General features: G+C 42.5%; 1 protein-coding gene across 2 annotated transcripts in view; it reads right to left on the bottom strand.

Annotated features, from left to right (window-relative positions):
- LOC109872518 (microtubule-associated protein 6 homolog) overlaps nucleotides 1-6,730 on the bottom strand; it is a 31,714-nt gene extending 24,984 nt beyond the window's left edge. The window contains exon 1 of one of the 2 annotated variants that reach the window (XR_004205965.1): nucleotides 5,679-6,730. Coding sequence is in view for 1 of the 2 variants with exons in the window: in XM_031807825.1 (XP_031663685.1) it covers nucleotides 5,679-6,412 (734 nt within the window). In the remaining variant the exon portion in view is untranslated. The remainder of the gene's footprint in view (nucleotides 1-5,678) is intronic. The other variant, XM_031807825.1, reaches the window with a different exon arrangement.
- Nucleotides 6,731-12,318: the final 5,588 nt, after the last annotated feature.

Raw genomic sequence — 12,318 nt, 5'->3', positions numbered from 1 at the left:
TGTCTAAAATTGGATTTGAATCAAATCTAGACCTTGCCTCATTAACTTGGTACGCCCAGAGAATTGACCTAAAGGCGGTTACACCCACTTCTGACCCAAAGGGAAAACCTTTGAGTATAGAATTGACAGGAAGACTACGTGATCCAAGCTGCAGCAAGGTCTAAAAAGTCAACAAACCCAGAACGCAACGCAAGTTTGAAGACTTAGAAATCCTTTTCTACCCAAGCTACGGATGAGCTGTGTCTAAGCGGGTGAATTCAAGTCGAACCACCTAGCCTCCATCTCCCATCGAATTGTGGTATCTAAAGGGTTTCATTCCTATGCTGTGAGCTCTGAGCTACAGAGCTGTCTGTCCTCAGAAGACCCCTTCCAGAGCAAAGGGTGAGAGAACAGACTCCTAAGCCAAAAGGACACTGACATCGGGAGGACGGTCAGAGAGATGCGCCGGAGTAGTGCGTCATCGAGTAGCCTGGACGGTCCACACAGAGAATCCTCTGAGATCATCCCCACGTAATTACATCATTATATTCTGACCAATAAGAGCGGCAGTTTGGGGCAAGGCTAGGGTTAGAATAGCATAGCTGACAAATTCACCCAAATGTATATTTCTCTCGTGTACTTTCTTTTTTCTCTCTCTCTTTGAAATCCCCATTTTGGGTAACATGCGCCATAGTGTGTTGGCCCGTTATACTAAGTTCTAATCAATAGCCTATAATGTGTGTTGTCGATGTGTATCTTTTATCGTAATTTCAGCTTTTTAGTAAATAAATATTCAACTAAGATTGGTGTGGTACGAACTCATTGGTGAGACCCGGGTCCGTGCAGATTCACGGGCTATACGATGTTCAGAACGAGATTGGTAGAGGCAACTGGTTAATTAGCGGCTGTTGTAAAATCGATATTCTGATATTCTTTGAGTTAATTTGGGAAATAGAAACTCAATAAAAACTCGTTTTCCCATGGTGCCCCAGGTTAATGAGTTAATAATTGCTTGATTCAGTTAATCACGCAATTAGAAACTTGAATCATTCGATGAACAACAGTCGTCACATTAACTAATACAACGCCACGACAGTTTCGTCATACACAAATTAGAGACAGACCAGAGGCTTTAGCATCACATGGAAGCAGGCTGAATGAAGCCGCTTTGAGCAGTTCACCTTCAGCACGTGTGTATGTATGTATGTGTGTGTGTGTGTGTGTGTGTGTGTATGTGTGTGTGTGTGTGTGTGTGTGTGTGTGTGTGTGTGTGTGTGTGTGTGTGTGTATGTATGTGTGTGTGTGTGTGTGTGTGTGTGTGTGTGTGTGTGTGTGTGTGTGTGTGTGTGTGTGTGTGTGTGTGTGTGTGTGTGTGTGTGTGTGTGTGTGTGTGTGTGTGTGCAAGTATGTGTGTGTTGGAGATGAACCCATAGCTGACCTGCTTCTTTCTATCTCAGGCCTGCTTGTCACAGTGCAGCCATTTCATGCCATGTAAGGAGGACTGAGGAGGTCTCTCTCTGCCCTGAGCTGGTCCCTAATGGCTGCAGAACAATACTAACACAGCACAGCAGCAGTGTGACCAGCTGCCATACGTGTTGCTCTCTTCTCACACCACCTCCTCCTATCAGGTGATGTTCAGAGAGTCTATTCTCAGCCCTAAGGGTTACTCATGTCTGCTTTGTTAGTAACTTCAGTAAGGAAGTCATTCTAATATTATTCACAGCTGTCTGATAATTTTTTTTGTCGTGTCACCGGGTGATTTTCTCTTCTTCTATTTACCAGACCAGAGGTACTGTGTTTTGCAGTAAGGCTTGGACATAACAACAATGGAGTGTGATCTGTTAGTCATGGGATGGTACTTTTTCTGAATTCAGCAGTGTGATGTTGCAGAGAGGACTAAAAACAGACAAGCAATAACAGTGGTACTGATGCAGCTGAAACAAGAAAGGCAAAACACCCTCAAGGTGTAATTCAAACACTCAAATTATCTGTGGCACTCACTCCGTAAAGAACTCTAATGGGATGTGGCAAATGACTAAACAAGCTACCCACCATCTTTGTTCACATGGCATAACTACTGAATAAACCCCCCAAAAACATTGCACTGCCTCTGCCCCAAGCCATGTAAACGGCATGTCTCTGGCAGGGGCTTCCTTAGTGCTCGGCTCACTGAGCCAGACAGAGATAAGGCAGGTCTCCATCATTACTCATGCACAGGTCATAACACTGGGACAGAGTAACAGATTTATTTTAACAAGGACGTTCATCCTACCTCAGAACACATTTTTATATTGAAAATTATGTATAAGTGTGACATTATTTCTGTGCTCAGTGCTGTTATATCCATGGTACTTTATTGAGGCACATGATTCAAAGTTTTGAATAGAAAACAGTGGTTAGAATTCCTTGGTAAGAATAAATTTGATGTCTGATGATACTGAATGATAGCCTACATCAAGAATATTTTACTTACTTCTCTCATCAATATACAACTACCTTCTTACTACTACCTCCTCACAGGATTAAGAAATAAACGGCACCGGGGCTTTTTTTTTACCCCCTTTTTCTCCCCAATTTCGTAGTGTCCAATTGTTGTAGTAGCTACTATCTTGTCTCATCGCTACAACTCCCGTACGGGCTCGGGAGAGACGAAGGTTGAAAGTCATGCGTCCTCCGATACACAACCCAACCTAGCCGCACTGCTTCTTAACACAGCGCACATCCAACCCGGAAGCCAGCCACGCCAATGTGTCGGAGGAAACACTGTGCAACCTTGGTTAGCGCGCACTGCGCCCGGCCCACCACAGGAGTCGCTGGTGTGCGATGAGACAAGGACATCCCTACCGACAAAGCTCTCCCTAACCCGGACAACGCTAGGCCAATTGTGCTTCGCCCAACGGACCTCCCAGTCGCAGCCGGTTACGATTCCTATTTCACTCAGCCATGCCTCCTTTCCCGTCCAACATTTCCTCATCTCCCACCCCTTCTAATGCGACTATCCCCGATGCTCCTTCATTTTTCCCTGTCCCGTTACAAAGTTTCTCCCTGCAGGCAGTCACTGAGTCCGAGGTGCTAAAGGATCTCCTTAAACTTGACCCCCAAAAACTTTGGGGTCAGATGGTTTAGACCCTTTCTTCTTTAAGGTTGCTGCCCCTATAATCGCCAAGCCTATCTCTGACATTTCTAACCTGTCTCTCCTCTCTGGGGAGATTCCCATTGCTTGGAAGGCAGCCATGGTTCATCCTTCATTTAAAGGGGGAGATCAAGCTGATCCTAACTGTTATAGGACTATTTCTATTTTGCCCTGTTTAACAAAAGTGGTGGAAAAACTGGTCAATAATCAACTGACTGGCTTTCTTGATGTCTGTAGTATTCTCTCTGGTATGGAATCCTCAATGATGCCACCATTGCCCTTAATTCTAAGCAATATTGTGCTGCTATTTTTATTGACTTGACCAAAGCTTTTGGTACTGTAGACCATTCCATTCTTGTGGGCCGGCTAAGAAGTATTGGTGTCTCTGAGGGGTCTTTGGCCTGGTTTGCTAACTACCTCTCTCAAAGAGTGCAGTGTATAAAATCAGAACATCGGCTGTCTCAGCCACTGCCTGTCACCAAGGGTGTACCCCAAAGCTCGATCCTAGGCCACACGCTCTTCTCAATTTACATCAATAACATAGCTCAGGCAGTAGGATACAGAGAATAAGTTCATATTCATTTTTAAACAACACAATAGTAATGTTTTAATTTAGGAAGAGTTCAGAAATCAATATCTGGAGGAACAACCCTGATTTTCAATCACAGCTTTCATCCGTCTTGGCATGCCCTCCACCAGTCTTTCACATTGATGTTGGGTGACTTTATGCCACTCCAGGAGCAAAAATGTAAGCAGCCCGGCTTTGTTTGATGGCTTGTGACCATCCATCTTCCTCTTGATCACATTCCAAAGGTTTTCAATGGAGTTCAGGTCTGGAGATTGGGCTGGCCATGACAGGGTCTTGATCTGGTGGTCCTCCATCCACACCTTGATTGACCTGGCTGTGTGGCATGGAGCATTGTCCTACTGGAAAAACCAATCCTCGTAGTTGGGGAACATTGTCAGAGCAGAAGGAAGCAAGTTCCTTCTGCTCTGACAATGTTCCCCAACTACGAGGATTGGTACGTGGCTTGATTCATGTGTCCTTCACAAAGACAAATCTGCCCAAATCCAGCCTTGCTGAAGCATCCCCAGATCATCACTGATCCTCCACCAAATTTCACAGTGGGTGCGAGACACGGTGGCTTGTAGGCCTCTCCAATTTGGTGGAGGATCGCATGAAAGCTATGATTGAAAATCAGGGTTATTTCACCAAATATTGATTTTTGAACTCTTCCTAAGTTAAAACATTAGTATTGTGTTGTTCAAAAATGTATATTAACTTATTTTCTGTGCATTATTCGAGGTCTGACAACACCGCATCTATTTTGTTATTTTGACCAGTTGTCACTTTCTACAAATAAATGCTCTAAATGACAATATTTTTATTTGGAAAAATCCATAGTTCCCATTCAAGTCAGGACTGGCAGCCATCACTAGTGTATCCATTAACAGTCAAATTGACGGTAAGAGGTTCCAAAAACCATTCTATGGATTATGTCTATGGCCACAACACATTTGGTGCACATAGGAATACCGGTAACTGACAAAATTAAGACAACACTTAAGTAAATGAGGGATACAAATTATATATTTTGGTGTGGAGTACATTTTCCTGGCATTGTTTCGGTCCACTTGTAGAATCTATGACAAGGCACATTGAAGCTGTTCTGGCAGCTTGGTGGCCCAACACTCTTTAAGACACTTTATGTTAGTGTTTTCTTTATTTTGGTAGTTAGGCCTACTTGTATGTGCTTGTGATAAAACATACTCTTTGGCTAAATTATGCTCTCTGGTGTACTTTGAACATTGAGAGTGGGCCCTAGTGCCTCATCATCTTAAAATTGATCTCACTAAGTGGGTACATGATACCAGTGGTGTAAAGTACATGTAAAGTAAAAATACTTTAAAGTACTACTTAAGTAGTTTTGGGGGGTATCTGTACTTCACTATTTACATTTTTGACAACTTTTACTTTTACTCCACTACATTCCTAAAGAAAATAATATACTTTTTACACAGTACATTTTCCCGGACACACAAAAGTACACGTTACATTTCGAATGCTTAGCAGGACAGGAAAATGGTCCAATTCACACACCTATCAAGAGAGCATCCCTGGTCATCCATAATGTCTTGGTCATCCCTACTGCCTTGGTCATCCCAACTTCCCCTGATCTGGCGGACTCACTAAACACAAATGCTTTGTTTGTAAATTATGTCTTTGTAGTGTGCCCCTGGCTGGCAGTAAAAATAAATGTAATGCCATTGTGCCATCTGGTTTGCTTAAAATAAGGAATGTGAAATGATTTATACTTTTACTTTTGATACTAAGTATATTTTAGCAATAACATTTACTTTTAATAATTAAGTATATTTAAAACCAAATACTTTTAGACTTTTACTCAAGTAGTATTTTACTGGGTGACTTTCACTTTTACTTGAGTCATTTTATATTAAGGTATCTTTACTTTTACTCAAGTATGACAATTGGGTACTTTTTCCTCCACTGCATGATACAATGTATGGTTCCGTGTTTCATCTGTCAATAGAATTTACAACTTACTTGTATGAGCTGCCAATTGTAACTTCCTGTTTTAACTGCCTGTTTAGCGCATCTAACGCCGCCCTGCTTCTGGCCCCTGCCGCGTCTTCTCGCTCCACTTTGATGCTAACTTTCTTTTCACCATCCTTCTCTGCAGTTGGATTATTTTTACTGCCTCCCATAATTTCTTTCTCTTGCACTTTGTCAGCAATTTCGCTTTTCTCAACCCCACTGTCAACTTCCGCGTGTGCATGGTAGTGTTTGGACCTATCCTGGACACAGTCACCGCCGATGGAGATGGAGGGATTGGGCCTGGCAATCCAAGGATGGTCGTCCCTTTTCGGAATGGGCCATGGCTTGAAATCCTTCTGATATTGTGTCTTGTTGTTAAAAGGGGTCTCGGGAGTGTGATATTCATTCTTAGGTTTACAGCTTGGCTCAGGGCGCACTTTCCAGTGCTTAAAGTCTTGGCGCATTACAGAACCACATGCGCGCTCCTCAGACACAGCGGTTCCCGTTGCGGGGTGCTCACAAGCCGCTACCGCCTTGTCCTCGTGAGCGGGTAGAGTTTCTATGGCGACCGCGCTTGCCTGTGCCTGGTGATGCGGCTGTTTTTGTTGGTGCTGCAGTTGAAGATGCTGCATCTCCGAGACGTCGTATCTGGTGAAAACCAATGGCACCGAAATGTCCCCCTTGTCCAGCTGGTTCCAGAAGCGGGCCATACAACACGCCCTGGTGATGCAGGGCCACGCCATGATGTCGGCTTTAGCTCAGTTCCTGCGCGCGATACAATGGCACTCTCTGTCTCTCCTAGGCTGTTGATGGGCACCAGTGTTCTGTTAAAGGAACAAAATGAGGAACAAAATGTCCCGAGTTGTTGAATGGTGCAAGATACGATGTTTAGCGAAAATAAAGGAATTATACATCCATGATGCAAATATTACGAATACAGAGATTGGATGCTTAATTAGCGTTATTACAACCTCCCCTCTCGTTGATGTTTTCCCTTTGCCCTGCTCTCAGCTCTGCTCGTTCTGTCCTGTCATGCACATTGCTCTATGATAGTGCACTGCAAGGAAAATCGGTCCCGCCTGCGCGCTCAGCATCCCCCCATGAGACGATGATTAGAATTGGAGTAGAGAAATATCACCTGGCATCGTCATCATCCATCATGCAATGTCTGCAGTGGGAGGGGAGACGTTTTGATGCCTCAACCTATTCCATTATAGTTTTATGTCGCCATGCTTCTATACGATCCCGTGTTTATGTATTGCTAGCATTTAATAAAGCATGAGAGGTTGATGGTTTGCTTAATAGCATATCAAATAGGAAGTCAATTGAACAGTGGCCAATACTGCAACTGGATCTAGAAAGGTTTAGAGCAGAAATCAGAAATGCAGACATATTTCATGTGTGTATGTGTCATTGTATGGCGGCTTTGGAGTAAGTGATAGCAGAGAAGTTGGCTTTGTGATCAGGGGTCTTACCTCTGTTTAACAGAGGACAGATGATGATTTCTGCTCTGAAGTAGACAATGCCTACTCATTATACACAATCAAGAGTAGCACCACACTGAGCATCTGAAAACATTTGCACGTGAATGATGGGAAACGCTAATTACTAATTCCGTATTAGTTTTCACTCTGTTATTACTGTAATTCTAGATGCATAAAACAAGTTATTTTAAGGTAAAGCTGCAAGATCATTCATTCATTGCCCAGCAAAAATCCTGGAATCATTGATTAAGACACCGTTTAAATTCCCTATTGATCTTATAAATATCTGGGCATCTGGAATGACGATCTTTTAAAAGCATGTTGACGAGTTAGTAAAAAAAAAATAAAGAATTAAGTTTGGCTTCTTCTGTAGGAATAGGGCTTGCCTTTCATGAAATAGTAGAAAACAGATAATTCAGTCTACATTTATTCCTGTTATAGATTATGGAGATATTATATACATGAATGCAGCTACCAGTGTTTTGAAGCCTTTGGACATAATTTATCATAACGCACTTCGTTTACAGTTTTTTTTTGATTGCTTACACACTAAAATTAAAAGTAGTACACTATTAGCAAAACCTTACACTCAAGAAGCAAAACATCAGCCCATATTTGCACAACTATAAGCACATTGTCAACCTCACACTTGTTGCAAAACTCTACACACAGTGATTTGCAAAACACTAAACACACTTAACATACATTACACACAAAAATCTATCATGAAATCACTCCTTGCAATACCAAAGCACTGACTGTCAAATTCCCACACCCTCCAACCAATTGGTTCAACACAGTCATCAGGTGTGCAAACACTCATTTGCTTAATTGTAGACACACCAATCAGGTGTATAAGCACTATAAAAAGCAGCAGGTGAGTTCATCGGTCTTCAAGCACAATGGAAAGAGTCAGAGAAAGAGTAAGACGAGGAGGAGGAGAACGCGGAAGAGGAAGACAAGAAGGTGCTCAAAGAGGACCGAATCTGACAAATGAGATCCGCGCAACACTGGTTGACCACGTTGTCAACCACGGCCTGACGCTGAGGGAGGCTGGACTGGGAGTACAGCCAAATCTAAGCAGGTATACAGTGACAAGTGTGATGAGAACATTTAGACTGGAAAATAGGTATTGTAAAAATATCATCATATCAAAAACATCTGCACGGTTTCAGTAACTGCTTACAGTACTGTATTCTATGCACTATCAGCACTTCTGTTACCTTTCCTGTGAAATTACTGTACTATTGTATACTGTGTTTTTCTACATAGGATTGAGGGTCAGGGACGACAAGGGGGAAGGCCTCCTATGTTCACAGAACAGCAAGAGAGGGAGATAGTAAACATGGTTTTGACCAACAATGCTATAACACTCAAGCAGCTCCAAGCTAACATTGTCAATAACCACACCATTTTCAACGATATCCATCAGGTCTCAACATCAACACTGGCACGCATCCTAAAAAAAAAACATATTCAAGTGAAGCAAATTTATCGAGTGCCTTTCGAGCCCAATTTCGAAAGGGTGAAACGACTGCGGCATGATTATGCAGAGGTATGTATTCACTTTAGCAATGTGATCTTGCATACTGTCTCATAATCTTTTACTGTAATATCTATACTAGATCTACACTGAACTACACAATTTTGCCTGACACTGTTTTTCAGAGAGTTTTACGAATGGATGGAGAGGAGATCCAGCATGAGTTCATTTACATAGATGAGGCTGGGTTCAACCTGACGAGAACACGAAGGAGGGGAAGAAACATCATTGGCCACAGGGCTATACTCAATGTCCCAGGGCAACGTGGGGGTAATATAACACTCTGTGCAGCCATTACACAGAATGGGGTCCTCCCCCGCCATGCCCATATGGGCCCTTACAACACAGCACTCATACTTACATTCTTGGACCAATTGCACAACATAACAGTGGCAAATCAAATCGATCATATGCAATACATTGTTGTCTGGGACAATGTGTCTTTCCACCACTCTGCTCTGGTTCAGAACTGGTTTCAGCAACATCCACATTTCATCGTCCTATATCTTCCACCATACTCTCCATTCCTCAACCCTGTAGAAGAGTTTTTCTCGGCATGGCGGTGGAAGGTATATGATCTCCGTCTCCAGGCTGAAGTACCCCTCATCCAAGCCATGGAGGAGGCCTGTGACCAGATGGAGGTAGCAGCAATGCAAGGATGGATTTGTCATTCAAGACGTTTCTTTCCAAGGTGTCTTGCTAATGGCAACATTGCCTGCGATGTTGATGAAATTCTCTGGCCAGATCCAGCTAGGCGAAAAGACAATGTCTAGTTTTATTTTTAATTATTTTTTACAGTTTTTTTGGATTGCTTACACACTAAAATTAAAAGTAGTACACTATTAGCAAAACCTTACACTCAAGAAGCAAAACATCAGCCCATATTTGCACAACTATAAGCACATTGTCAACCTCAAACTTGTTGCAAAACTATACACACAGTGATTTGCAAAACACTAAACACACTAATATACATTACACACAAACATCTATCATGAAGTCACGTCCTTGCAATACCAAAGCACTGACTGTCAAATTACCACACCGTCCAACCAATTGGTTCAACACAGTCATCAGGTGTGCAAACACTTGTTTGCTTAATTGTAGACACACCAATCAGGTGTATAAGCACTATAAAAAGCAGCAGGTGAGTTCATTGGTCTTCAAGCACAATGGAAAGAGTCAGAGAAAGAGTAAGACGAGGAGGAGGAGAACGAGGAGGAGGAGGAAAAGAAGGTGCTCAAAGAGGACCGAATCTGACAAATGAGATCCGCGCAACACTGGTTGACCACGTTGTCAACCACGGCCTGACGCTGAGGGAGGCTGGACTGCGAGTACAGCCAAATCTAAGCTGATATACAGGGGCAAGTGTGATGAGAACATTTCGACTGGAAAATGGGTATTGTAAAAATATCATCATATCAAAAACATCTGCACGGTTTCAGTAACTGCTTACAGTACTGTATTCTATGCACTATCAGCACTTCTGTTACCTTTCCTGTGAAATTACTGTACTATTGTATACTGTGTTTTTCTACATAGGATTGAGGGTCAGGAACAACAAGGGGGAAGGCCTCCTATGTTCACAGAACAGCAAGAGAGGGAGATAGTAAACATGGTTTTGACCAACAATGCTATAACACTCAAGCAGCTCCAAGCTAACATTGTCAATAACCACGCCATTTTCAACGACATCCATCAGGTCTCAACATCAACACTGGCACGCATCCGAAAAAAAAAACATATTCAAATGAAGCAAATTTATCGAGTGCCTTTCGAGCGCAATTCTGAAAGGGTGAAACGACTGCGGCATGATTATGCAGAGGTTTGTATTCACTTTAGCAGTGTGATCTTGCATACTGTCTCATAATCTTTTACTGTAATATCTATACTAGATCTACACTGAACTACACAATTTTGCCTGACACTGTTTTTCAGAGAGTTTTACGAATGGATGGAGAGGAGATCCAGCATGAGTTCATTTACATAGATGAGGCTGGGTTCAACCTGACGAGTACACGAAGGAGGGTAAGAAACATCATTGGCCACAGGGCTATACTCAATGTCCCAGGGCAACGTGGGGGTAATATAACACTCTGTGCAGCCATTACACAGAATGGGGTCCTCCACCGCCATGCCCATATGGGCCCTTACAACACAGCACTCATACTTACATTCTTGGACCAATTGCACAACATAATAGCAGCAAATCAAATCGATCATATGCAATACATTGTTGTCTGGGACAATGTGTCTTTCCACCGCTCTGCTCTGGTTCAGATCTGGTTTCAGCAACATCCACATTTCACCGTCCTATATCTTCCACCATACTCTCCATTCCTCAACCCTATAGAAGAGTTTTTCTCGGCATGGCGAGAAACAGAGGCCATACATTTCTGAGTTGATAAACCTCACAGTGAATGTTTTGTTATCATTGTTTGTCCATTTATAAGTAATTTCCAAGTTTATGTAAGTTGAACAGTAGGAAGCTATTGTTCAAGAGGAGGGTTTTGAGAATATGAAATATACTTACTCATGTCACTGGAGTGCTGAGGTTTAGAGGATCTACACCAGACGTTAAGGGTTATAGGAGGAAGGTATATAGTGGGGGCAACTAAGCTTGGATTGTGTTGACTGCAGTGAAGTGATTACATGTGGCAGGCACTGATAAGGGGAAAGAGCCATGGATCAGTGATGGAAGGGGGTTGAGGTCAGGTCACCTTTAAGGGGGAAATAGAAGTTTATGGCCCGTATCACTAGTGTCCTGCCTAGCAGTAAAGAACAATGCTTGTACAGATGGCTAGGAGGAGACTCAGCCTATGAGGAACGGTTAAATATCAGTGCTTGTGTGAAAATGAATTTTGTCTGAATCCAGCTGTATCGACCCTTTTAGAAGAATTAAACTTGGTTAAACTTCTCTAGTGTCCGTGAGTTATTTACTCTGAAAATTAGAACCTAACAACGTACACATGGATTTTTGTGCTGTAGATATGTGGTGGAGTCGGGGCCTGAGGGCTCACAGTGTGTTTGGAAATCTGTGAATGTATTGTAATGTTTTTAAAATGGTATAAACTGCCTTAATTTTGCTGGACCTCAGGAAGAGCTGCTGCCTTGGCAGCTAACGGGATACATAATAAATACACATACAAATGACGAGAGAATATTTGGATTAATTGGTACCTGACAAGGACATGGTAGTTTGCAGGAAGATTGGAGTACCATAAACCAGGAGGTTGGGAGTTCAAATCCCATGTGTGGAAATGTTGAATAATAATTTCTGTATACATGCACAATGTAATCATGCATGTCAAAATGTGTCAAATGTGTAAGTTGAGAACACTGCATGTTAGAAGTACTGTGTGTGAGTATCCCTAACCTTGCCAACATACGAAGCACATTGAATGGATCAGTGGTTCACCAATCAGGACCTTGTTTGGCTCAGCAACAGTAACAATACAAATGTTCTTGCAACTACAATTGTTAGCTGGGCCAGTACCAGCAAGGTCAAAGGTCTTGAAGATAGAGAAATGGGTTGAGTAATTAATTCATGCATTAAAGGATTGCAGAGATAAGACGGTCAAATGTCAGTTGACTGTGGATAGAGAGGGAGAAAGGCAGACTT

This window comes from Oncorhynchus kisutch, linkage group LG28, assembly GCF_002021735.2.
Source record: "Oncorhynchus kisutch isolate 150728-3 linkage group LG28, Okis_V2, whole genome shotgun sequence".
Taxonomy (NCBI): Eukaryota; Metazoa; Chordata; class Actinopteri; order Salmoniformes; family Salmonidae; genus Oncorhynchus; species Oncorhynchus kisutch.
The sequence above is the reverse complement of the archived record's forward strand: the minus strand, read 5'-3'. Positions and strand labels throughout refer to the sequence as shown.